Here is a 27,055-nt window from a genome sequence, read left to right as displayed (position 1 = left end):
TGACCTCTGACCTCTCTCCCCTCAGAGTGCATGAGCGGCTCATCCATCTCTTTGCCCGTGGCATCGAACAGGCACCCTGCATGTCATAGAAGAGTCCTGCTACCATGAGAGACAGTCGGAGTTGTAGGGTAGCACAAAGGCGTGGCCACTGGAGAGCCGCTGCCTGAGCATCTTTAGGAACAGATCCCAGCAGACCAGGCTGGCATACCTGGGCCTGTGTGCGACCGCCAGCTCCAGAGGGAGTGTGATCAGAGGCCTGCTCCTCTGCATGGATTGGCAGGAGTGCCACCCCCCAGCCATTGATTAGGCTGCTGCCCCTAGTGGAGAGGAGCAGCACATGTGGTTGTACCTGCTGTGCAGATCCCAAGCCCAGTGTAACCCACACTGGTGCCAGAATAAACCAAGATCTAGCCCTTCTAGTGGCTCTTCAGATTGCTGAAAGAAAGAAAACAGACTCAGGGCCCTCAAGCTTAGGCTGCTCCAAAGAAATACAAGAAAGGGGGAGTTTCTTTGTAATAGCATCTGTAATAATTTACAGAACAGCATCATATACAAAATCCAGCAGCAGATTGAGCAGGAATGTAACAGTAATGCAGCAAAAGCAGAGCTAGTGCAATTGATAGAGCAGCATATGTAGATGGGAAAAGGGGTGGGGGTGAGAGGTAACCCCCTGTAGCCTCCCCCCATCATGAGAGGCTTCCCCATAGAGGAGCAGAGGTTGGAATGGAAGATCTCATCTATCCACTGCCAGTGTTGTAGACGGAGCAGAGCTATGGCGACACCTGTTATGGAAGGCCCACCAGGAGGGCGATGGAGACGACTGCTGGACCCATGCCAAAGACCAGGTGATGCTGGTCTTTGGTGATGAGTATACCGCTGCCTATACCCGGCAGGGGCTGCTAGGACAAGAGAACCACTTTTCAGATGCAGTCTTCAGGGGAGCTCTTCACCCAACCCGGCCAGCTCAGCTTCTGCAGAGGGGAGCAGGGCAGAGCAGCTGTCGCCACTCCAAGCGAAACAGTCAGGCAGCATTCAGTCTGGCAGCATTCACAGCTTGTGGGGGTTGACCCAGCGGTAGGTGCCTTCGTACTGGAACCCAACCTTCTTCATCAGTTCATCTGCCTCTGCAGGGCCTCGGCTAAAAAATAAAAGGCTTCCCTGTTACCAGTTCTGAAAGCACAGTTTGAGCAAGTCTTGTACACAATGGCATTGGCCCTACCAGACAGTTGTTACCTATCCAAGGTTTTTTGCAGCCCTAGGCCAGCTGCAAGGCTGTTGCCACCTGACTTATGACAGGCTGAGCAGCATACTAATAGCACATTAAAGGATCAAGAGTTAAATGATCAAGAGTTGACTGGTATTGCTATTTTCTCATTTTCATTTTTTAAGTCAAATTACTGAAATCACCACCCTATTAAGGTTAATCACACTAGTTAATCTGGTAAACACTCCCTGCGACCTGCCGAGTCCTGGGCAACATCACAAGCAGATTAACACCCCCACTTCACCTGTATAAGTGTAATAGATTCAGAAGTACAGCCAACAGTTAAGACAGCTGAGCTAGGTGTTCCTGGCATTGTGGTATCCAGGTTTACCTCTACAGCCTTTGTTTAGAGTCCCACCATCTGTGGTCAGGATCCAGGAATGTATACTGCCATAATCACACTAGAAAACATCTCAAATTTCTCATTTTTATAGGGCAAACCGAACCATAGTCATCTGTAGTAGGCATTCTATGGAAGGAGTAGGTCCAACTCACTTGGGAGGTCAATAGTTCAACCAGAAGAGGGCATTGCTCTATTCCATGACAGCTGGACAGTTTCAAAGGACAGGAAACAGCATGGATGGAAGTGGGGGTGGGGGGTGTCCAGGACTAGCAGAAAATCTCCCCTTGACGAAGCCTCAGAATGATGTGTCAGCCCTATCGCCTGCATTTCAAACGACGTACTGTGATACTCAAACATCTATGTATTTTTTCAAACAACCTCACCTGCCATAGCAATAAGGAACTGGTTTGGTTTTCTCTGCCTCGATCTTGTGAAGCAGTGGAGTGAAAATGCGCCATGCCTCGCGCAGCTCATCGCTGAGGGGAGGAGGACAATATTAGATTGGGTTCAAAGCAGCAGCCAGAAAGAGAGTTGCTGCCAGGTGAGGCAGGGCTGAATGCCAATCACCACCAATTACGGACTGATCAACCCCTTTTTTGTCTCAAACTGCAGAAGTAGTTCAAAAATTTGAGACACAGAGGGACCTCAGCCGTAATGTCCTATATACATGATTTTTTTTTTTAAGGAACATGATCCTAAAACTCATCAACACAGACACACAAAAACTGCAGAAGTAATCCGATGAAGGGATTATGGGAACATGCCACCGGGGGGACTTGGGACAGAAAGCAGCCCCTTTGATTTCTCAGTCTGTGAGAGACATGGACTCTTTGTCCAAACGCACGGGGTCATTAAGAGGGCCCAATCTCTAATTCTCTTTCCAACTTGTCCTGCCTGCATTTTAATGATTGAAGGATCAATATTTAAGTATTCCAGTTCCCACCCCCTCGCTCAATTTGACAGTGTTTTTGGAAAGATGCCATTTACTTCAAGTCTCTCTCTCTCTCTCTCTCTCTCACTCACACACACACACACACACGCACGCACACTCCTGTCTTGAGCTCGGTTGCTGTTCCATGAGGGTCCTGAAAATACCAGCACACACCTGCGCACAAAATGTATCTGGCTCCCACAGAAAACATCCAAGATGAGGCGCTCATAAGCATCTGGGAGCTTCACATCCTGTGGAAAGGAGACCAGAATAAAACATTGAGTGTCCCCCATGAGTCAGAGGATATGGGTCCCTGGAATGGATGGCCCTCCATTCCTTGCAATGGTCACTAGAAGCAAAGAATTTGTGAAGAGGACAAAGCACCTTTAGAGTAGAACACTGCACTGCAGTGCTAAGAAGTTTGAAAATCTAAGGTGCTGGTCACATACATGTCTATTCCATCATGGTTACACCACCAAGTGATGACTTACACGTATCAAAGAGCCATCTCAAATGAAACACCACAGGCAGAACTTCCATATCATCTCAAACACAGTATTTTTTAATGAAGTCCATTCACACATTCAGTTGTAAGTCAGCAAGTACGTGTTAATCAAATGATCCCCAGGAATTTGTGACCCTAAGATTCTAGTCCTCGGTAGGTGTGGAGGTATGCCTGACAATGAGCCAGCAATAGTTTCACTTTTCAGAAGGTGGAGAGAGTGGAGGACAACAACTGTGCTCCTTAAGCTTCCACACCTTCTCTTGTAGTCTCTGACAGGCAGCACTTCTCTACCCATCAACCACCACTCATCACCTCTCCCTACGAATCCACGTGTTGGCATGCTGCTACTCAAAATAAACATTCTGCAGCTACTCAAATAGGTTCAGAATCTGGTGTGTACCTTTAGCAGCCTTGTACTAAACAAGTAACCTGCACCGTTATGAATGCAAAACGTTTGTTGCGTTGCACGGAACTAGGAGTTTCCTTAGCACATAAAGCAAAGAACTCTTTGGTAACGATACCTTGTAGCGGTTGCCATAGGTGAGGTCTAGCTCAGATTCTTCTGGGTTGAAGAACATGCCCGGTTTCTTGGTCATCATCTTGGTGTAGACTGCCTCATTGGGCTGCACGCGGACAACCAGTTCATTGCGCTTGCACTGGCGTTGGAAGATGTCACCCGGCACCTCCCGGAACTGCAGCCGCACCTCCGCCTTGCGCTCATTCAGCGCCTTGCCACAGCGCAAGATGAATGGCACTCCTGCATGGGGAGGGTTAAGGAGGCAAGGAGATTGAGTCCCAGCTTGTCTCTATCTAGGCTTTCTCCCGCTACAGTCCTGTCACCCCAACCCAAGGGTTCCTGGATTTTCTTCTCACCTCCCACCACAGCCCTGCTACTCACCATCCCACCTTTCATTGTCCACGTAGAGCACAGCAGCAGCAAAGGTGGGGGTGGTGGAGCCAGCTGGGACAGTGGAGTCGTCCAAGTAGCCCTTCTGAGCCTCCCCTTTGCCATCTGGATTCCCCACATACTGACCAAGTACCACATTGTCAGGTTTCACCTCTGAGATGCACTTTAGGACCTTCACCTAGCAGAAGGACATGGACAGAGTCCGAGATCCTCACGCGCTGGAAGTGAGCAGACAAGGAGTGGGGCGGGCACTTGCAACAGCAGGTCAGATCACTCAGCCAGCTAGGAATGGGGGCTGAGAACTGGGTCTTAGACCAGAGAGCTTACTTCTGGCCACTTAAGAGGTGCTTCACATAAGACTTAATTTCCGAAGGAAGCCATACCTGAGAAGGAAATTACGTGTACCACACTTGTGACCAACATGTACATTTTACCATTGGTGCTGGATTCCTGTGGCATGTGCACGTACAGACATACACATGTGCATCTATCATACATGTCGGTGCACCTGCAGGGTACCCAATTTCCTACCAAGAAGTGACAACCACACAGAAAATCCATCTTGGCTGAAGAAGCTCTTAAGAGCACTTGGAAAAGAAGGAAACACTGCACCCAGAAAGAACTGATCCAGTCCTGACATTATCAGTGGTCAGTCTCTACGGAGCACCAGCATCTCCACGCAGTGTCTGTGACCAATACCTTTTCTGTTTTTATTTAGAAGAGAGAGAATGGGTCTTCCTATGACAGGTCGGTAACAGCAGTTCTGGGTGGTAGGTAATTCACTCCCGTTTTACAGCTAGGGAACTGGGCCAAAGGAATGCTAACTTGCCCAAGGGCATTCAGTCAGAAGATCTGTGTTTAGATACTAATACCCAGTCCGATATTCTGTCCATTAACACAGTCCTGCTCCTACCTTCTCATCCCGCACATCATTGGAATTGGTAGAGGTTGGTTTCTCCATGGCTACCAGGCAGAGCATCTGGAGAAGGTGATTCTGCATTACATCCCTGCAAAGACAGCAGAAGGAATTGGTATTGGCTACAGCTATACTCTCCTTCATGGAGCACTGCCTTGTTGTGGCGAAGGGGCTTGCGTAACTCGGCGAAGCCATAAGCTATGCCATGCAGGGCCACCCAAGACAGACAAGTCATGGCGGAGAGCTCTGACAAAATGTGGTCCACTGGAGAAGGAAATGGCAACCCACTCCAGTATTCTTGCCAAGAAAACCCCATGGAACGTATCACAAGGCTAAAAGATATGACGCCGGAAGATGAGCCCCTCAGGTCGGAAGGTGTCCAGTATACTACTGGGGAAGAGCAGAGGGTATTTCCAAGTAGCGCCAGAAAGAGTGAAGTGGCTGGGCCAAAGCCGAAAGGACACTCAGCTGTGGATGTGTCTGGTGGTGAAAAGAAAATCTGATGCTGTAAAGAACAATATTGTTTAGGAACCTGGAATGTAAGGTCAATGAATCAAGGTAAGCTGGAGGTGGTCAAACATGAGATGGCAAGATTGAACATCGACATCTTGGGAATCAGCGAACTAAAATGGACAAGCATGGGCGAATTTAATTCAGGTGACCATTATATCTACTACTGTGGGCAAGAATCCCTGAAAAGAAATGGAGTAGCACTCATAGTCAATAAAAGGGTGGGAGAAGCAGTACTGGGGTACAATCTCAAAAACGAGAGAATGACCTCAGTATGAATCCAAGCAAACCACTCAACATCACAGTAATTCAAGTCTATGCCCCAACCACTGAGGCCAAAGAAACTGAGGTTGATCGGTTCTATGAAGACCTACAACACCTTCTAGAACTAACACTAAAAAAAGATGTCCTTTTCATCATAGGGGATTGGAATGCTAAAGTCGGAAGTCAAGAAATCACTGGGAGAACAGGCAAGCATGGCCTTGGTGTACAAAATGAAGAAGGACAAAGGCTAATAGAGTTTTGCCAAGAGAACATGCTGATCATAGCAAACACTCTTTTCCAACAGCACAAGAGGCGACTCTACACATGGACATCACCAGATGGTCAAGATCGAAATCAGATTGATGATGTCCTTTGCAGCCAAAGATGGAGAAGCTCTATACAGTCAGTAAAAACAAGACCTGGAGCTGACTGTGGCTCAGATCATGAGCTGCTTCTTCCAAAATTTCGGCTTAAATTGAAGAACGTAGGGAAAATCACTAAACCATTCAGGTATGACCTAAATCATATCCCTTATGAATATACAGTGGATGTGAGGAATAGATTTAAGGGATTAGACCTGATAGACAGAGTGCCTGAGGAACTGTGGACGGAGGTCCGTAACATTGTTCAGGAGGCAGCAACGAAATCCATCCCAAAGAAAAAGAAATGCAAGAAAGCAAAGTGGCTGTCTGAGGAGGCTTTACAAGTAGCTGAGGAAAGAAGGGAAGTGAAAAGCAAGGGAGAAAGGGGAAGATATATCCAACTGAATGCAGAGTTCCAGAGAATAGCAAGGAGAGACAAGAAGACCTCCTTAAATGAACAATGCAAAGAAATCAATGAAAACAACAGAATGGGAAAGACTAGAGATCTCTTCAAGAAAATCGGAGATATCAAGGGAACGTTTTGTGCAAAGACTGGCATGATAAAGGACAAAGAAGGCAGGGACCTAATGGAATCAGATGAGATTAAGAAGAGGTGGAAAGAATACACAGAAGAACTATACAGGAAAGATCTTAATGTCCCTGATAGCCATGATAATGTGGTCACTGAACTTGAGCCGGACATCCTAGAGAGTGAAGTCAAGCGGGCCTTAGGAAGCATTACTAACAACAAGCTAGCAGAGATGACAGTATTCCAGCTGAGCTATTTAAAATCCTAAAAGATGATGCTGTTAAAGTGCTGCATTCAATATGCCAACAAATTAGGAACACTCAACAGTGGCCACAAGACTGGAAAAGGTCAGTTTACATTCCAATTCCAAAGAAGGGCAACGCCAAAGAGTGTTCAAACTACCGTATAATTGCGCTCATTTCACATGCCAGCAAGATTATGCTCAAAATCCTACAAGCTAGGCTTCAGCTGTGTGTGAACCGAGAACTACCGGAAGTACAAGCTGGGTTTCGAAGAGGCAGAGGAACTAGAGATCAAATCACCAACATTCGCTGGATCATGGAGAAAGCAACAGAATTCCAGAATAACGTCTATTTCTGCTTCATTGACTACGCTAAAGCCCTTGATTGTGTGGATCACAACAAACTCTGGCAAATTCTTAGAGATGGGAGTACCAGACCACCTTACCTGTCTCCTGAGAAACCTGTACAAGGGCCAAGAAGCAACAGCAAGAACCAGATATGGAACAACCGATTGGTTCAAAATTGGGAAAGGAATATGACAAGGCTGCATATTGTCGCCCTGCTTATTTAACGTATGTAGAGTACATCATGAGAAACGTCAGGTTGGATGAATCACAGGTCAGAATTAAGATTGCCGGGAGAATTATCAAAAACCTCCAATACGCAGACGATACCACCCTAATGGCAGAAAGCGAAGAGGATCTAAAGAGCCTCAGGCTGAGGGTGAAAGTGGAGAGTGCAAAAGCTGGTTTGAAACTCAACATTCAAAAAACGAAGATCATGGCACCTGGCCCCATCACTTCCTGGCATATAGAAGGGGAAGAAATGGAAGCAGTGACAGATTTTATTTTCTTGGGCTCCAAGATCACCGCAGACGGTGACTGCAGCAATGAAATTAAAAGACGCTTGCTCCTTGGGAGGAAAGCTATGGCAAACCTAGACAGCATAGTAAGAAGCAGAGACATCGCCTTGCCGACAAAGGTCCGTCTAATCAAAGCTATGGTTTTCCCAGTAGTAACGTATGGCTGTGAGAGCTGGACTATAAGGAAGGCTGAGCACCGAAGAATCGATGCTTTCGAACTGTGGTGCTGGAGAAGACTCTTACGAGTCCCCTGGACTGCAAGGAGGTCAAATCAGTCAATCCTAAAGGAAATCAACCCTGAGTGCTCATTGGAAGGACAGATACTGAAGCTGAAGCTCAAATGTTTTGGCCACCTAATGCGAAGAGAAAACTCCCTGGAAAAGACCCTGATGCTGAGAAAGACTGAAAGCAAAAGGAGAAGGGGACGGCAGAGGATGAGATGGCTAGATAGCATCACCGATGCAATGAATATGAACTTGAGCACACTCTGGGAGAGAGCGCAGGACAGGAAGGCCTGGCGTGCTATGGTCCATGGGGTCACGAAGAGTCGGACACGACTTAACGACTGAACAACAACAGCTATACTCAGATTATTGGTTGTTCCAGGCCCACTCTGTCTAACCTATAGCCCTCAAGCCATCACCTTCCCTACATGCATCCTGTTACCAGCAGCCAGAAGCACCCTAGCCCTAATTGCCATGTTTCCTTGCCTATGTGCACACATGCAGTGTTTTGCAAGGAAATATGGCAGTTGGAACAGGGACCGTGGCAACCACCAGGAGCAGCAGAGAAAATGTTGGTTCAAAAGCCATGGGAGTGACCAGCAGCTCCTGAGCATGGGGCTACAAGGCAGGGCTGTGTGTATACAACAGGGGTGGGGAGTCTCTTTTAGCACAGGGACCATATTCAATTTTGGAGAAGCTCTCAGGGGCTGCAATTTCAATGGTGGGTGGGGCCAAAAACAGAAAAAATAGCATACTGTAGCTTAAAGCTCTTATTGCTAGTAACTAAGCCTTAGGAGGGGCTCTTCAAACTTTTAGAATGGAGAAAACACTGGACAAACACTGGGAAACCACCAAACCATCTACAGTTGCAGGAAAGGGGAAGGCGGCAGGGCTCTCTGGAGGGCCATACTGGGACCCCAGGAGGGCCAGATTTGGCCCCCAGGTCTGAGGTTTGCCACTATATGCTAGTTTTCTATGTACAGGATTGTTTTCGCATGCAGAAGCGTTCAGCCATGTGATTCCCCTACTACAATCTGAAATGGCATGTTCCAAACACAGATTACCACCTTTTCTCCTACTGAGTGAATTACAACTCTGTGGTGTTGGAGTACCATGTCTGTTGTTCTCTGTATTACCCCAATGGTTTGCACACACATCCCAAATACATTAGGAAAAGAGTAACATTCCACCCTCACCCCCAGCACACTCTCACCGGATAATGCCAAACTCATCGAAGTAGCCGCCCCGGCCCTCTGTGCCAAATGGCTCTTTGAAGGTCAGAATAACACAGGCCACGTTGTCACGGTTCCAGATGGGGCCAAAGATCCGGTTCCCAAACCTGCAAAGAAAATAGAAGATGGCCTCAGTCAGAGGCTACAGGGAATAGGTGCCCCAGTTGGACGGTAGAATAAAAGAGCCCTTGTTTTTACTGGCTCAGCCCCACCCAACAAGGCTCCATCCAGCTAAAAAGATGCTTTATTGGAACATGGTCAAAAGGTGCTTCTGAACTAGATGGGGAGAAGCAAGCTTTAAGGTATCTGCTAGGGAGTGAGCAAATGGGGCATGCTTGAGCCCAAGTAGCTACAGTTTAGGCTCCATGGTCAGAGCCCTGTGTGGGCTCACCATCACACCCCAAGTTCCTACTTTACCTGAGCACCATCAGGTTCTGCACCATCTCCTTGCCCAGGTAGTGGTCAATGCGGTAGATCTGATCTTCTCTAAAAAGTGCTGAGATGTGATCTGACAGCTTGTTGGAGCTCTCCAAGTCCTTGCCAAAAGGCTTCTCCACAATCACACGATTCCAGCCACTGGGGATTGGTGGGTGGGGGATAGAGGTGTAGCAAAGACCAGGTTTTTGTAAGTCATTGTTGCATGTTAGTGGGGACAAAGCCAAGTGAACCGTAGAGCCCGCTCCTAATTAATGCTGCGCATACCCTGCCTATGAACTTGAGCACACTCCGGGAGACAGCGGAGGACAGGAAGGCCTGGTATGCTATGGTCCATGGGGTCATGAAGAGTCAGACATGACTTAACGACTGAACAACAACAACATACCCTGCCTAACACACACATACACACACACACACACACACCCTGAAAAGTTATGTATATCAATCAGATTTCTGTAAGTGTACTTAATTTTCCAAACTTTTACTCTTTTTTTGCCAGCCTTAATAAGCCTCAAGGTGCTTCACAGAGCACTAAAATCTAACCTCATGACCGCTGTGATTCTTGCTCAGCTCCCAAGGCCTCCAGGTACTGCCTGTTTGTTTTCATTAAAAAGAGGAAACTATCCATCCTCCCACACCCTTAAAAAAAGGCAGAGATTCTCAGAAAACTGGGTTTTTGCCAAATACTACACCTCATGCTTGCACAATGTATACATCAGCCCTGTCTTAAAGGGCAAGAACTGGTTCTGATACACATGAATATCTGCTCACTAGAGTGAGCTATCTGTATGAGCAGTACAATGTGGGAGAAGTGTATTCTTGAAAGGCACAACAGCCAGTATGTAAGATTACTGGGCCAGTTTGCTTGGATTTCTGCACCTCCAGCAAGTCCCTCCCATAAAAGCTACTGCTGCATCTTCCAGGAGTGCACTTTTCCCATGTCACATAGCTTCTGAGAGTGGTTTACGCATACAAGTAACCAATGTTTGCACAGATCAAAGCCTGAATTGGTTCTGAGCTATTCTGCATTGAGAGAATGAACCACATGAGCTTGTTCAAGAGTAACGAGTTCAAAATAAGGAATAGAACCGTTGACTGGAAGTTCTTGCTCACAGGCACATGACATCAAGGAATCAAACACACGGACTGGCATGCCTTATGCAGCTGGCCTACACTGTACTGTTTGAAGAGGTGGTGGTGATGGGTATGCATGCTATGACCTGCAGTGGGCACAGAAGAAATACTGAGGCCAGGAAGGGTTCTCGCTGTCCATTACAGCAACTCCCTGCTCATATTCAGTAATATCTTTAGAGCTGTTTTACATTATGAATGGTCAACAGGGAGCCACAACAGGCTGCATGATCAACAGAGAGAGACAGTCAATTTAGGTTCTCTAAGAAGTGTACTTGTGTCAGGCACATGACTGCAAACTTGCAGCAGGAGCAGTGGACTCCTGAAGTCCTCTCCACAGCCTACTTCTCCATCTGAGCTAGGGGGGAAATCAGCACTCAGCTCAGCCCTTTTTCTTTTACTTATTTATTCTACTTCTCTACTTTTTCTACCCTGCTAACAAGTTCAAGACAGCCTGCAAGAGCCTGTTTCTAGTTAGAGGGTTGGGGAAGCAGGCAGAAATTGGGATAGCTTGTTGTCCTCCAGAAACTAGTTTAGAGACTGCCTCACAGTGAATTCCCCTCCTTCCCTTCCTAAACACAGTTAGACTATCTTGGAACTGATCTTAGGCACACTTAATATTAACATGGTTCCCTCTTAACTAGAGTTTTCCCCTGACAAAACATAGTCTCCCCTGTCTTTATATACATACAGGCACCTACCACTCTCCTCTACTAATCCTGACACACTGCCCGCTTCCCCCTCAATCTGTCTCCCAGATCCCAAATCTTACACAGTGCTCATGCAGGTCTTCCGGATGTTGGAAGTGACATGCTCATAGACACTAGGTGGCAGGGCCAAGTAGAAGAGACGGTTTGCCTTTTCGCCATTGTGAAGGGCGTTCAGGTGAGCATTGAGCTGCTCAAAGGAGGCCTGGTCATCATACTTTCCAGAGACATACGAATTACAGGCAAAAAAATCATCCAATTTCTGTGCTTCTTCAGGGCTGGCCTGAAATGATATTATCCATTATTCTGTGAGAAGAAGGGCTACCTGTCCTTCACCATCCTTCGCACCCTAAGCACGTGTCCCCTCTCCCTCCACACTTGTCTAAGACAACAGCTATGTATCACCATCAGCCAGGCAGAAAGGATCAACTTTCCATCGTCATTCCTAGTGGCAGTGCAACAAACTCAAGGGACTGAGCAAAGTCCTGGGGTGGTTGTGGGCTGCTGAGGCAGTGGGTGAGGAGGGCAGTCTCACCTTGAGGTATGGCTGACTCTGTTTGCGGATGTCAGCAACTGTGAGCTGGGACCGGGCATAACCCACCACATAAGTGTCATCGGGAAGCAGCCCATCACGGTACAGCCACCTGGATAAGAGATCAGACTGGTCACGATGCAAGGACAGGTACATGTGGGGTGCGGGGAGGGGAAGCCTCATGAGCAGCAAACAGGACTTACCAGATGGTTGGATAGATCTTCTTCTTGGCTAGATCACCCTGCAGATGTAAGACAGAGAGGAAAAAAGCAGTCTGTCAGTCATTGCTAGAAAAGATGAAGAATGCATGCAAAGGGTGAGCTGTGGCATACCTGGGGCTGGAAGCCAGAAGAGCCCCAACTCCAGTCCCTGTGCCCAAAGGACCAGCCTTTCCTTCTGATCTGGGCTTGGATCATATAGGCTTAAGAGAGAGAAAAGCCATTCTATTTCAGTCCCAGAGCAGGAGTGTTGAACTACATTCAACTTGAGGGCCAAATTACATTTCAGACCAGCTGTTGGGGGATACATTGCAGTGGTGGGCAGAAGGCAAAAGGGGGCAGGGCCAAAATACCAAAAATACCAGTAGTAGGTGGGGCTAAAGCCAAAAGGGGTGGGGTTGAAGGCAAAAGTGGGAAAGACCCAAATAGCAAGTTATTTCAGCTTAAAATGCTTACTGCCAGTAGCTAAGCCTTAGGAGGAGCATTTCAAACTTTTAGAAAGGGGGGAAAAAACACACAACAGCCAGAAAACCACCAAACAATCAGTGGCCAGGGGAAAGGGGAGGGGGCCAGAAGGCCAATCTGGCCTTCTGGGCACCCCCCCAGAGGGACAGATTGGGACCCCAGGACTGAGATTCTGCACCCTTGCTCTAGAAGTCTCACAGTTAGTTGCCAGTCTAACTAAAGTATATGATTATGCATAATACACACCGAGGGTACTGATTAATTCCCATTACTATCCCAGTGATAACCAATGAATCAATGTGGTAAAATAACAATAGTTAATCAACAGTACACCACTTAATTCCTCATGGACATGCATCTCCACTCCAACCAGAGGGCAGAGACACAGTGTCCCTGCTTTCCCAAATCCTGGGAAAGCACTGGCGGATGATGGAATGGAGTACACAAGTGAGTACATGTCTGCCCTCCTGTCCATGCCCCCTCCTTCTATAAAGCTCCATTTAGTCTTGCCCCTAATCTTTCCTGAAGATCTGGTCATACTTTGTACAATCAGATGTTGGGAAATACATCACAGACCTGAAGTTCCAGCTGAGTTCTGCTCTCCAGTTCACGCAAATGAGAGCTAAGTATGCCAGGTTACCTGGGTTGGACTAGAGACTTCATCCCATAGTACAACACCTCCTCAACACAGATCCTTCCTGCCTTCCGCCCGAGTCTTCCCTGTGCCTGACAGTGCCACACTTCATGAAACGCCTGGCCCTTGCCTTTGCCCCTTCACTGGGTGGGCAGGCAGCAAGCTTTGTCGTCACTGGTGCAAGTCCTGACTGCAAACATGCCAAGTCATGCAGCATTAGCCCAGCTGGCGCCCACACCTGTGGGCTCTCAGCCCAGCTCCTCACACCACTAGACAAGTGGGAGTCAGCAGTGGATCAGCTGTCTGTTGCTAAGGAACAGGACACACTGAATCAACGAGGAGGTGGAACAAAGCCTGGCTTGGCCCTCTTGCATCAAGGCCCTGTTACATGATTGGGGCAGCTGAGGCCAAGGGAAGGTTTATAAAGGGAGATGGCCTTCACAGCAGCCACTCAGGTGAGAAGAGAGGATTTCTGGGCAAGTGAGAGGCAGCAATACAGCACACACAAAGAAACCCCTCTCTGCATCAGCCACCTCATGGTAGTGCTAGTGGTGAGGAATCATGGAGCTCAGAGCACCCAGAAGGGCTTGTCTTATAGTAGGATAGGTAACGTTGTCAGTTCTGTATTCTGCACAGCAGCGTTCCCTGACCTGATGCCCTCCAGATGTATTGGATTATAACTCCCATCATTCCAGTCAGCATGCCCATGCTGGCTGGGGATGATGAGAGTCATAGTCCAACACATCTGGAGGGCTCCAGGTCGGGGAAGGCTGCCATGCAGCACTCCGCACGCTTCTGACTTATTAGTGCTACTGGGTGCCACCCCCCACTCTCTTTTTTTTCCAGATCCCTCCTGAAAACCCACCTTTTCTGCAAAGCCTTTGGCTTAACCCCTTCATCCTCATTCTCAGCAAAAACAAAGCCTACGTATGTGCAGCTCCATTTCCTTGCATTCATCCCCTGTTAATTTTGTCTCTCCTTCCCCCAAACCTACTGTCAAAACAAGCTCCTAGGGCTCCTTTGCATCTTTTCTGCAAAATGCCTTGATGGTGCATATATATATTATACTGTGATTGCTTAGTCACTTCTGGAGGGTGAAAATGTGGAGGACTGCCCTTGATCAGAGGAGCAATGCAGCTAACACATGTTCCTATGGTGAGTTTCCTCATAGAATTCCATACTGAGTGGGACCCCAGAGTTTCTATAGATTCTGTGTTAGATCTGTACTGAAAGGTACTGCAAGAAGATCTGTAATAATTCTGAGCCTCCCAGGAAAATCTGTATCAAAACCCTATCATTTATTTATTTATTTGTGGCTTTTATATACCACTCTTCCTAATATTTATACCAGGGAGGAAGCAATAATATTTATCCCAGGAAGTAATACTTATATAGGGAGGAAGTAATTCTATAACCCAGGACAGAACTTTTTTAAACTGATGGGTTGTTGTTAAGTGCAAACCAGGTCAGTTGCTGCAACATGCAGCAAAGTGTGTGCAATGAAGAATTGCAGGCAACGTTTTAAGAGCTACCAGAATTTCTGTACTCTTCTAGAATCTGAAATATCTAAGCGGGATTCAACACACCTTGTAGGAGAAATGCAAAAAGACTGTTACGCGAACATTAAGTATTAGAAATGCCTGGATTCTCAGAGGTTTCAGGTAGGAAAATATGGAGCGTAGTTAAGACTCAAATTGCTTGAGGATTTAGGGACATTAAGAGCGACAAGATTCAGTGGAAGCAAAGCATGAAGTACAGCAGTTTTGGATTACCAGCCTAAAGCGTGAACTGGGGCAAACAAGAATAAAACCATAATGGAAGGGTGTGCGCGCGGAGGCTTCAAAAAAGGAAAAAGAAGTTAAACAGCTACCACATAATTTGCCATGGGAGGAGAATCAGGAATAATCATACCTATATGAGAATTCACAACAAAAGGGATTATGGGAGGTTCTAGTGGAGCACGTTGATGGCAGCACAAGGAATTAACATTACTGTATTGTATCGCTGCAACAACACACGATAAAATATAAAACAAGCAGCCATCAAGCAGGGTTTCAGAGTTGCAATGAATAAAACAATTCACCTAAGGCAGGCTGAGACAAGAGAGCCCTAAGACATCTCTGCCTCCCCCCACCCAAACTATGCAACCAACACACAGCCTCAGATTGCCAGGGACACATCTGAAAGGCAGAAATCAAACCTGGTCTGGATACAAAGACTTGGGCATAAAAGTCTATACCCTGCTACAAAGTAAGCTGCTCCTAAGTCTAAAGAAGAAACAAGATATATGCATTGGAGGATCTCTTGTGTGCACCATCACCTTAGGCTGTCCAGACAATGTTTCTATTGATGATTTATTTAGTGACATTTTTATGTGCCCTGCTCGGAGAGCATGGTACTGGCCTAACACACATTAGACTGAATAGAAATAAACACATAACCAAGGGAAAATAAAATAGTATGTCCAGCCTACGTTCCCTCCTGAGGATCTCCAAGGGATTATTTTTATGAATTCAGGAGCCAGTGCTTGCCTGTTTGGAGACCGTATGGTCTGATCTGGACAATGTTCTCCCAATCTCAGATGTGTTTATTCAGTGGCAAGAGGCAGCACCATCCACATGCTCAGAGGCGCACTCAGTTCATCTCTTGTGCCACTTCTTGACCCCTGGCATTTGGAAGTGTTTCTGGGGTTTAGCTCCCGCCAACCTCTGGCTCAAAGTAAGCCCTCAGACACCTTCATCATCACTAGCCAGATTGCCAATAATAACTAAAATGGAATCAACTGTGCCTCCACAGCCCAGAAAAGCTGTGCAAGCCCAAGACATTTTGCTGCCTAAAGGGACAACACTTTTAAACGTTTTGCTACGCCAGACAGATCCCAATTCCTGCCTTCATCTATCCTTCATGCTGCTGCCTGAAAAATGTCACTTCACCCAGTAGCATGAAGGACAAGCCCTGCCTCAAAGGGTTAAAGGGGACTCCCTATTTGTTCAACTTTGTGTGTATCAACTGCAACAGATCAATCTCGCACTATTCAGCCAAGGCCAAGCCTGCCCTAATCTTTATGTAATCTTTATGTAATTCAGGATATGAATTACTCCTGCCCTCCTTGGTATTCTTGTACAAAGAGGAGGTGTGTCTGTTACACAACTGAACACCTCTGCAGCGAGCCCTGGCATGGCTCCCCATATATACTGGGGACAGGGTTACCCTGGGCAAAAGGCAGTCCCTCATATGGATTCCCCTGCCCTCCTGACATAAAACCAGCATTCCTAAACACACTGGGTATTCTAAAGTACTAGGTAAATGCCAAGTACTAAAATGCTGCAATTCGAAAAACCCTAAAAATATACTTAAATTATTTCATGTGATCGAGTTAATATGTTTTGTTTTCAGCAGTTCTGCCTTCACCAATTATCTGCAGGTGAAAAGAGATGTTTTCTTAACGTAATAGTGGCATCATTTCAGTTGTTAACCTTGCTCTTTACACCTTTCTTCTCCAGTGCAAAACTGACTTTTAGGCTTGACTAACAGTGCCTGTTCATTCAAATATACACACTGAGTCCAGCACCCAGCTTTCTTTTATGCCAGATGTTCAAGCAACAATACAATTTAAACTGTGGTTGCCAGCTTTTATGTCTGTCCTTGTAGTTGTCCCATTTAGTTCCATGAAAACCTTCAGCAGCTGATTTCTACAGGACAAACTTCTATGAGTGGCACAGGAGCAGGCCAGGCTGGGTTTTTTCCTTGCTAGTTGGCAGTCCTATTTTTTAGTTCAGTGGTATGACAAGGTATACAATTATTGCAGAAGTATATGGGGAAAGGCAGGTTCCTCAAGGTCTTTGCTAAGGAGTGCAGAATGATGCACACACTGTCCTATCCAGAGCATTTCCAACCCCATAGGTAGGATTTGCATTCCTTGTGTCCATCAGTCCTGACCCAGTTGTATGAGGATCCACAGTGTGAGGCGAAGTGCATGTCCTCCCTCTCGCTCCAGACCCAGGACAACGTTTTAAAATGGAGAACTGCATTGTCTGTGTCCATCTAATGCAGGGCAGCCAAAAACATTTTGGCACCTGCGGTGGAAAATCCAAATGGCCCCTCTCCCCTGCCAATTAACAAGGTTGGGTCCAATCCACTGGGAAGTTCTCCTGCATGAACTTCCATTCATATTAATAGGAACTCATCCAAATCAAGACCAGACAACACAACTTTCTCAATGGGTCGTATTGCATGAGTCAGATATTTCCCATCTTGCTGCCCTGAATGGCACCCAAAACACATCTACCCACCTCACTTTCCCTTATGGAAGAAGCCCTTCTGACTTGAAGACGTAGTATCTTTTCTCAAACCACCCTGCATCTGGGATTCTGAGGAAACATCCCAAAACATTGTGATACCAGCTGGAGTCTGAGGTGCCCAATCACAAGTGCATGCAGTGCTCTGTAAAAAAACAGGGACACCTTGGACTCCTCACAGGAAGCCGGGCCTGTGGAATATGCAAGTTGGGCAACCATGAGGGACCAACATAGGCCAAACCATCCCATACTGCTGGACTGAAAGGACTGGAAGTGCTGGGAAAACAGGGCTAATCCCCAACATTACAACAGTCCAGATGTGTCTCCAGTTCCATCCTCACCCATGATATATTGGATTGCACTCACTACTCTTTGGATGTGGTGAAAGATTTGCAGCTCACCTTACACACACACACACACACACACACACGGAGAGAGTCCCGTATCTGCAGAGGCTGCCTCCTTCCCTCACAAGCAGGCAAAGTTCTCCATCCTGTATTACTTTGGCATAAAAAGAACATAAAAGAGCCCTGCTGGATCAGACCAAAGCCCTATCTAATCCAGCATTCTGTTCTCTCACACACATAGATATAATGGCACAGATTCTTGCCCCATCATTTGCCCATGTGATCTGCCCCCTTCCCCATACCCGGGACTTTCCTGACCTACACTGCATCCCAGATTCACATGGCTTCTGTTTTTGTTTTGGTGACAAACTACAGCCATGCCCTACTGCCCTTGCTAGATGTGCAGTGACCTGTACAAGTCCCCAGCTTTTCTAGTATCCATCCAGGGCTGGAAGCTCTTTATCTAATGCAAACACTGATAAGTCAACTACCTGGCAGTGACTAGGGCCAAAAAGGTGTGAAACATCCAGGGCACATGAGGTTTACATCTGGATGGGGTGTGTGTAGACAATTCTCTTTCTAGGTGTAATTGCTGCCTACACAGAAGGTGAGGAGAGCTCTCTAATTCCTTCACTAAGAATCTCCTGGGTAGGCACCAACAGCTTAGCTTGCCAGTTGTCATTGTTTTCACATTGCTCCCTAGTGAGAGATGATCTAGCTCTGGAGTTCAGCAGCCGGATGCTAGGGTTGCAAGCTTTAATTGGTTTAATAACTAATTAATGGGTGGAGGCCAATTTTAATCAGTGAGTCTGCAAACTGAGTGCATGCTTATTTGTTTATTCCCATACATTACAGGGATGGGAACACCAAAAGCCAATATAAAAATTATTTCTCCCTTTAACTATAAGTGGTAGCTTTGGTGGATTAAATTACAAATATCTACCTCAGACTTCAATATCTCTAGAAAGCAGCTACATTGAGGTTTGGGCAATAGGCAAATTTTAATTTTTAATTTAATTAATTAATAATTTAGTTTAAAAAGATGTTTGATCAATTAAAAATTCTTTAAGCTGGTGACAGCCTTACCAGATACAAGTTACAAGGGCTGTTCATACAACACGCTAACCCACACTCTGTGGTTGACTGTGGGTTGATTCTGAACCATGGGTTAGCAGCACGTTTTCCACAGGGTGGCTTACAGTGTGGTCCAAACACAGCCAGGGTGGCTTGTTAACCATGCAGTGTGGTTTGTTAACCACCCTGAACAACCCAACAACAAACCATAGGTTCTCAAGGTGGCCTGTTTGAGAAAAATAAGCCACACTGAACAGTTAACAAGCCACCCTGGCTGCATTCAGACAACATGATAACCCATGATTCAACAAACAACCTGTGATTCAAAACAATTCACACACAACCACTGAGTATGGGTTAGTATGTTGTGTGAACAGCCACAGACATCAAGTTCAAATCTGCAATCCTGGCAGAGATCTCAATCAAGGATAACTCACTCTAGGCTGCAACCTTCTCAACTGAAAATAAGAATCTTTTATACCAACCTTTCCTTCTCCTGATCTTTAGAGGGAAAGATCAAGTGCTAATCTCATGGAGTATTTAGATTTGCTCCTTATTGTGGAAGTACTGCACGGTTTGCAAGATCAGGATCTGTATTATGAAAGCAGTGTCTTAATTTTTGTGACACACAGGCTGACCCTCCAACACATTTCCCACTGCTTTACAATTGTTTGAAGTTCCAGAGGAAGATACAGCAGCTTGGTTACCAAAACATAAGTATGCCAATGTGGAAAGGCAGTGCTTCTGGTAATCTTTACTTAGTGGCTATGGCACTATCTTGTGTAAAGGCCTAACAGATCACAGTAGACACCTTTACAGAAGTCCCCAAAGGGCTCATTCTCCCCAAGGTGGTAAACCTGTGTCTATGCTGTACCACTTCAGAATGCAGACTATGTGTAGGAGTATTACATGATAATATTCCTACTCGTGCACACACACAAATACCAGAACAAAACACAACAACCCTGCATATAGAAAGCTAGCATGTCAAGGAGAAGGATTCTAGCCTAGCCTTCTCCCAAACATAATAATTTTCTATATGCAGGGACTTTATATGTGTGTATGCATGTAACACACACACACACTATATATATATATATATTCATGTGGGCCTGCATCTGAAGTGTTACAGGCCAGACACAGGCTTATTACCCCAGTGAGAACTAGGCCAAAGACTCTACTAGAAGTGACAGTAGCACAACAATAGCCCTCAAAACCGGGAAATGCGCTAAACAGGTGCTCCCAGTTGCTGAGATTCTGAAGTACGATTGCTGTTTAGGTGCAATTATAGCCCCACACACAATCCTGCTAGTCCATGATTATTAGTAATCAGAAGGGGTATCCCCTCCCTTTCTACATCAGAATTTGTGAGCAATCAGTCCTTTGAAACAGCTAGCCAGCTACTTGCAATAGCACTACACCACCTGGAAAAATAGACATCTGGAAGTATCCTAACATTCAGGGTATATCCAGATCATTCTAATTTCAGGTACTGAGTGTGTCAATTATGTGCTTTCAAACCAAACATGCTGTGTGCTTGAGCCTACTTCGGGTGAACATGTCTGATAGGAACAGACAGAAAAACAGGGTGGGCTATCAGTTGATTGCTCGAAGAGGCTGCAGTCCACAAGGCTGCTGAATACAGAGGGGTCCTAGCTGAAGTGGTCCCTGTTTTTTTTCCAGGACACTGCCTGTTCTTCCAACTATACACTATGCCTCCCAACAGGAAGAATGTTTTTATGCTTGAAACAAAAATGGGAGAGCTAGTGCCTTTCCTCTCTCACCTGAAGCTCACTGGGGATAAAGACCACACCTTATTCCCCAGTGACTCAGCAAAGGCTGATGCTTCTCCTTTTGAACAAGCTGTGTTCCCTGCCCCCTTAAGTGTCCGGTGAGCTCCCTTTTCTCTCCTCTGTGGTGAGCTCGAACCACGCAGTGGGTGGCTTAAGCAGCCTTGGGCTACCCTACTACAGAAGGTTAACAAACCACACACACACACAACAGATCAAAGAAACACAAAACGGTCATTTTGGCAACACTGTGCAATTCACCAAAGTATAGAGCCTGGGAGCAATTCAGGCACTACTATATATGTAAATATTCGGCCAAGGAGAATATTCAACAGAAAGTGGGTGGGTGGGGATCCTCTATGTGAACACATTTCTACAATATCAATGATATGTGTAGGGCCTGAAAAACACAGCCACCTCCATTTTCACCAGTAACTTAAGTACCAAAACACAGATGGTTGATCTTTATCTTGCACCACCACCTCTCATCCTCCAACCATTCTCATTTAGTACCACCCCTTCCCATCTTTGGGCTCTCCTCTTTATTAAACGGATATGACATAACATTAATTAATGTAAAATGCCTCTGATGGTGTGTAAAGTGCCTTGCCCCTTACACTGAGCAACTTCAGCCTATTCCTCTAGAACTGCAGAGCAGGGCTTTCCTCCTAGAGCAGCACCTCTTTTTTTAATTAAAAACAGCCCACATCTCCATTCACTACATTCCCAGGTCACAATTTTTAAAAGTCTTTAAACTTTTAACAGTTATAGGGATGGATCCAGGATCTGCCTTCCACAAGACAGAGAAACCTTCCATGGGAGGAAGGGTTCCGCTCACAGCAGATACCTCTACCCAATTTTTGAGGATCCCTCTCCCCCGGCACCACACACCCATTCAGCAGGTTCTCTTGATTCTCTGTGTAGCCTTTTCAAGGGGCTGGAAGGGCTGCCATGGGAAGGGGCAGGCAAGGAAGTCCACTTCTCTTGGTGCAGTTGATCCAGCTTAAATGTGGATATAACCCATATTTTATGCTGGTGTCCCTGCAACACTACTAAAATGTATGCCAGTACTCCATGATCTGACTGTACCACTTTATTTTCACCACCAAGTCCCAGATTAAAATATATATCTACATGAATAGAAACTAGAGTGCACAAATATACAGTGAAGAAAATGACTCAGAGTACATTTTCAAGGATTTGGTTTTGCAAAAGTAATAGGCTTATTTTCACTGAAATTGCTCCCTCCAAAACAATTCCTTGCACTGTAGGCAAAGAACAACTAGGAGACAGAGTGGTGAACAAACCCCCACAGGGAGCCAAGCTTCTTAAGGCTGATCTTTACTGGCACTGGATTACTGACACATCGCTAAATCCAAGGTATGTTGGGATTAGTTACCTGCCCCCTCAAGCATGCTCAAAAACACCCCCACCCTTCCAACGTCCAAAAGGGACGCTGATTACACACCATGCAGTAATTGCTGCACTGAGTTACACAACCACACCCTACCTCAAAGAGACACTTACACAAGCGGCAGGAAGGCAAGCCACAGTCTGCTGCAGGGCAATATGGCTATTCCACCTGTCATTGGCATTTGGGTCACATCAGCATCCTGTCACCAGATACAAATCCTGTATCACTGTGAGCCACACCTCTGGAAGGGAAGATGCTAGACTGGGTACCACAGTGAGAAGAGAGATGTAGGAGGTGGTAGGGACATTGGAGAAATCCACAACAGATGCAAATGGGTTCGGATTTCCATGAATCTGACCTGCAGATTCTGCAGCAGACAAGCTTTTCCAAGTCACGTGGACTTCTGGATCAATTTTTTTTACTTGGAGGGGGGGATTTATGCAAACTCATACTTGTGCTAATGTTCATTATTCTTATACATCCCTAAAACAAATCTGATTCTATCTATGAGAAGAAAATGGAATGAAAGACACCTGACAATCCATGAAACACAGACAGAACAGGTTTAACAAAATCTGTAGATCCCTAGAAACAGGACAAAGAGGGATCAACAGAGACACTACAGTAATGGGTAACAGCTAGGAACTCAGTTGCAGAGGAATGAAATGCAGGAGATAACAGTCTGAAATTACAGGCTGGATAGAATATGCAAAGGAGAAAATTAATCCTCCCACCCAATCCGATCCCCTTGCAGTAATAATTTTTTTTGAGCCTTGTATCAGGACAGGGCAGAATTATACATTACATGGGATATGCAATTGCCACCAAAAACAGACTTTCTGTGTCAAGCTCTCCCCTGAGTAAATAGGAGGATCATTTACGCTAATATTCCTCCCATCCCTATAGTTGGGTGGTGCCAACACGGAAATATACAACACGACAGCAGAACATGAGATATGGTTTATGGGGGAGAAGTTGACATGGAGATGCCATTTTCACCAACAGTCTTATGACCCATGTAGTTCTGCCTCAAGGGGCCCATCAACCTTCCAATTTCTGGAGGAAACACATTTTTTTTACAGTCACTGACCTTTCCTAATATTGTTTGGAAAACTATTCCATACCCAACTCTAGTGCTAACTATTACAAAGCACATGACACAGTTCTTCCAATTGGTCCAACTAGTGTTTTAAAAATGCAGATCATACAGAATTCTTCATAAGGATGCAGTCATATATAATTGTTCCTCAAGTAGAATTTTAAGGAAGAAAAAATGGAAAAGAAGAGAGAGGAAAGGAAGGAATGGAAGGAATAGATGCTTCTATACATTTGCATCACAATTTTAAATGCTAGTAAGAATAAAAGTTAGTTACAATCTGTGGCAACATTAGTGAGGGAGAAGTTTGAACACTAATCTTTGCCTGCCCACTCCTTTCTATTGCTACTGCTTTTACTGTTCTATTGCTAAATTAATTTCTATTGTTTTAAACTGCAATTTTATTGCGCATGAGTAGTTCCAAGTGTTGTAAACACAAAAGTGCCTCAAATTTTATGACAATAAATTATTACTATCCATTGGATGGAGGTTGGAAACTCACTACCATATCCTGCAGTACATATGGCCAACTCAAATTGAGTGCCTTTCCCCTCTACGCCATCACCATCTCTCCCATACATATACCTCACAAAGACTTGCCATTTTCCTTGTCCATTATGCAGGTACTTTGCCATCCTGATTCCCCCTCCCTGGGGGTCAGGTCTGCCACTCTGGCAAACTTTATTCCAGTTCATTTGTTACTTTTGCAAAAACAAAACAAAACCCTAAAACATCAAGATGCCTATAGTCCCAGGTTCATGGTCTTCATGAACACCAGCCTGGCCCAAAGGAAAGAAACTCACCGAAGCCCCCAAGATGATGAAGATGTGGGTATCTGACTTGAGGAAGTCATTTCCCTGGCTCAGCTCTTCACGGAGCATCCCACAGATGTCTGCTTGGGTTAACTCCTCCTGTGGCAGGCGAGGACGACTCATGTTGGCAGCGGGGTTGTTTCCTGAGGAGAAAAGAGTTGGTCAGGTGAGGCTCCTCCCACCTTATTGCCCTCCCCCCCTCCAAGGTACTGCTCAGGTGAGCAGCTCTTTCTCCCATGTCCTTCTCTCCATGGCACAATCTGTGTCAGTTGACAATGCTAGATTGATCCCCAAGACACGAGTCTCAACTTGCTGCAGGAAAGTCTAACTTAGCTTGCTCCAGGCAGTTTCAACAGGATGCACTATGCAAGCCTTGGCAAAATTTTGCCTAGCACTGCCACTAGAGCTCTGTGTAACTTGGAAAGGGCCTATCAAGTTCCATCACCTCAGTTCTCTACTGCTAGAAAAATCCAAAATGATGGGGAGAAACCCGGGGGGGGGGTACCCCAGCAGCAGCAAGGAGACCCAGAAAAGGTCCTGCTAGGAAAATAAAAGACAAGCTTCTGTATATGCATGTTGTTTATTGAAGCCCTGCTGTCTGATATATTGATCCGGAGAATAAAATACAAAACATACCAAAATATAAAAAGCATATTTTATGTGGGTGTTTTACAGATTACCTAACTATCAGATTACAAAGAGTTATTCACCAAGTGGTAGGTTGTGGAGGGAAAGACAAAGGGGAAGCAGCTGAACTCCCAATGGAGACAAGGGAAATAATAGGATCATTTCGAACGGAGACAACACAGTTATTCAGAACAGGGAAGTGTTGAGCCAGAAAATGGACAAAAGGATAAGTCCTCTGGAGCCCAGCATGGAGATGGCTACAAGAAGCTTCCCCTGAGATCGAGTTGCCACCATAACCTCTCCTCTTTGTCCCTGCACTTGTTCTGACCCCTCCCCTCCCCTCCCCACCCCACCCAGCCTCCTCTTGCCCTGACCCCACCCCAAGCCAAGGGCGCTTCCTCTTCCTATCTTGCCCCACTGCACGCCACCGCTTCGCGTGCTTCCTCCTTCCCCCTTCTACCCCATGAGAGTTAACGTGAGCGCGCGGGCATGAGGGGGAGAGGGGGCGCGTGTGCACCCCTGCCACAAAAAGGAGACACACGTGGGGGCTCTCGTTTCTCAGTAACCGCAACCTAGACCCCCTGCTGCCCCCCACACACCCCCCCTCGTGCCCCTCAGCCAACCCCCCCGCCCCCAGCACCACCACACAGCCCCGCCTTCCGCGTATCACAGCCCTGCAGCGGGTCTCAACTCCCCAGCCCCTCTCTTCACCCCCCAGCCCAGGCGCCCCTCGTCTCTTTCAGCCAGCGACTCCCCCCCATTTCCTCAGGCCGCCACACACGCCGCCCCACTTCGGCTAGGCCCCCAACGTGGCACCGCCTCCCCCGTGTACCGGCTTCCAGCGACGGCACCCTCAAGCGCTCTCCCCTCACGCTCGCGCGGCTCCCCATTCCCCGCCCCGCCCCGCCCCGCCCCGCCCCGTCCCGTCCCGTCCGCCCTCCGGGGCTGACAGACCAGACCAGACGCCCCGCCCCGCCCCTTCGCCCGCTAGCGAGCTCCAGCTCCGCCCAATCGGAGGAGCCCGCTCCGTCGGCTCCCGGAGGCGGAGAGCCAATAGGAAGCGGCCAAAGACCGGGACCGGCGTGGGTCCCTCGAACCGTGCTTATACAGCCCTGCCCGGGGCGGGGCTCGAGTACAAATGGAGCCCCTGCAGCGCCGCGACCATGGCCTGCTTTCTGGGCTGGGCATGGTTCCGAGCGGCCGCTGTCGCCGAGGCATCTGATGGAGGTCACGAAAGCAACAAAAGAGTCTTGGGCCACGTAACGATTTAACACATGTGTTATGGCATCAGCAAGGGTGGGCTAGAACCCACTTCCTTGCTGCGGAGAAAGTCCGCGGAAACTGACGCCGCGACAGGCTGCAATCATAGACACAGAAGAAGAGCCCTGCTGGATCAGGCCAACGGTCCATCAAGTCCAGCATTCTGCACACTTAGTGGGCAACCAGCTGCCCACAAGCGGGACACGAGTGCAACAGCACCATGTTCCCCCCAGCAACTGGTGTACATAGGCGTACTGCCTCTGATACTGGAGATGGCGCATCGCCATCATGACTAGTAGTCACTGATACATTCTTATCCTCCATGAATTTGTTTAATCTCCTTTTGAAACCATCCAAATTGGTGGCTGCCACCACATCCTGTGGAAGTGAATTCCATAACTATGAGCTGGGTAAAGAAGTTCTTCCTTTTATCTGTCCTGAATCTCCCACAAATCAGCTTCACTGGGTTTTCACTCCCCTTGAAGACTCTGGCTGGCAGTTTTGGCGTACGCCTGGATTCAGCCCTGAATCTGAATGCCCAGGTTTCTGCAGTGGCCAGGAGTGCATTTGTGCAGCTGAGGCTAGCGTGCCAACTGCAACCATTGCTAGAGGTGTCTGATCTGGCCATGATGACACATCCCTTCTTCGCTACATCCTGTTTGCACTATTGTAACAGGTTCTGTGTGGGGCTACCATTAAAAAGTGTTTGGAAACTTCAGCTGGTCCAGAATGCTGCAGCCAGACTGTTGCCTGGGTTGGTTAGAGGGAGCACATGACTCCCTTGTTACAACACCAGTCTATTTCTGGGCACAATTCTAAGTACTGCTTATGACCTATAAAGCCCTATATAACTTAGGATCAGGCTACATGAAAGATTGCATTCTCCTATATGAGCCTGCCTGGGCTTTAAGATCTTCCAGGATAGGGCTTCTCTTGGTCCTGCCAGCATCAGAGGCACCAGAGAGGGTCTTCTCAGTGGCTGCACCTAGACTCTGGAACACCACCCTAAGGGAGGCTAGGTTGGCCCCCTCTCTGCAGTCCTTTTTCTGGCAGGCAAAAGTGTTCTTATCCAAGCAGGCCTTTGGTAGGCAAGCTCTTGCTGGAGCAGGTCCCATTGGGTT

General features: G+C 46.8%; 2 protein-coding genes across 4 annotated transcripts in view; one reads left to right on the top strand and one right to left on the bottom strand.

Moving 5' to 3' along the window:
- The window catches only part of LOC146353198 (ceramide kinase-like), a 32,927-nt gene extending 31,582 nt beyond the window's left edge, over positions 1-1,345 (top strand). For both annotated transcript variants that reach the window (XM_084835932.1, XM_084835933.1), the window contains one exon: positions 26-1,345. In XM_084835932.1, coding sequence (XP_084692058.1) covers positions 26-89 — 64 coding nt within the window. In that variant the 3' untranslated portion in view covers positions 90-1,345. The remainder of the gene's footprint in view (positions 1-25) is intronic.
- On the bottom strand, positions 513-25,599 carry G6PD (glucose-6-phosphate dehydrogenase). Of its 2 annotated transcripts, none has more exons than XM_084835930.1 (13): positions 25,507-25,599; positions 24,039-24,190; positions 12,103-12,140; positions 11,903-12,011; positions 11,433-11,650; positions 9,509-9,667; positions 9,073-9,198; positions 4,864-4,957; positions 3,942-4,128; positions 3,565-3,800; positions 2,713-2,789; positions 1,991-2,083; positions 513-1,138 (listed from the first exon to the last, which is right to left on the bottom strand). In XM_084835930.1, exons 1-13 carry the CDS (start codon positions 25,562-25,564, stop codon positions 1,048-1,050), a joined length of 1,638 nt encoding a protein of 545 aa, XP_084692056.1. In that variant the 5' UTR covers positions 25,565-25,599; the 3' UTR covers positions 513-1,047. The 2 variants fall into 2 exon arrangements, with proteins under 2 accessions (XP_084692056.1, XP_084692057.1); XM_084835931.1 differs by having other exon boundaries at positions 3,942-4,071.
- Between the last annotated feature and the right edge of the window lie 1,456 nt (positions 25,600-27,055).

Source organism: Heloderma suspectum, chromosome 2 (genome assembly GCF_057233095.1).
Source record: "Heloderma suspectum isolate Gila_16-S chromosome 2, 16-S_ref, whole genome shotgun sequence".
Classification (NCBI taxonomy): Eukaryota; Metazoa; Chordata; class Lepidosauria; order Squamata; family Helodermatidae; genus Heloderma; species Heloderma suspectum.
This window is presented reverse-complemented; position numbering and strand designations above follow the sequence as displayed.

Bases quoted from the DNA above. Each gene is read 5' to 3' on its own strand.
- G6PD (XM_084835930.1), bottom strand. From the start codon at position 25,564: ATGGGGAGCCGCGCGAGCGTGAGGGGAGAGCGCTTGAGGGTGCCGTCG. The intron at 24,191-25,506 runs GTACACGGGGGA...TTTTCTCCTCAG, and splicing joins GGTGCCGTCGCTGGAAGCCG to GAAACAACCCCGCTGCCAAC. The intron at 4,129-4,863 runs GTAGGAGCAGGA...TCCTTCTGCTAG, and splicing joins ATGATGTGCGGGATGAGAAG to GTGAAGGTCCTAAAGTGCAT.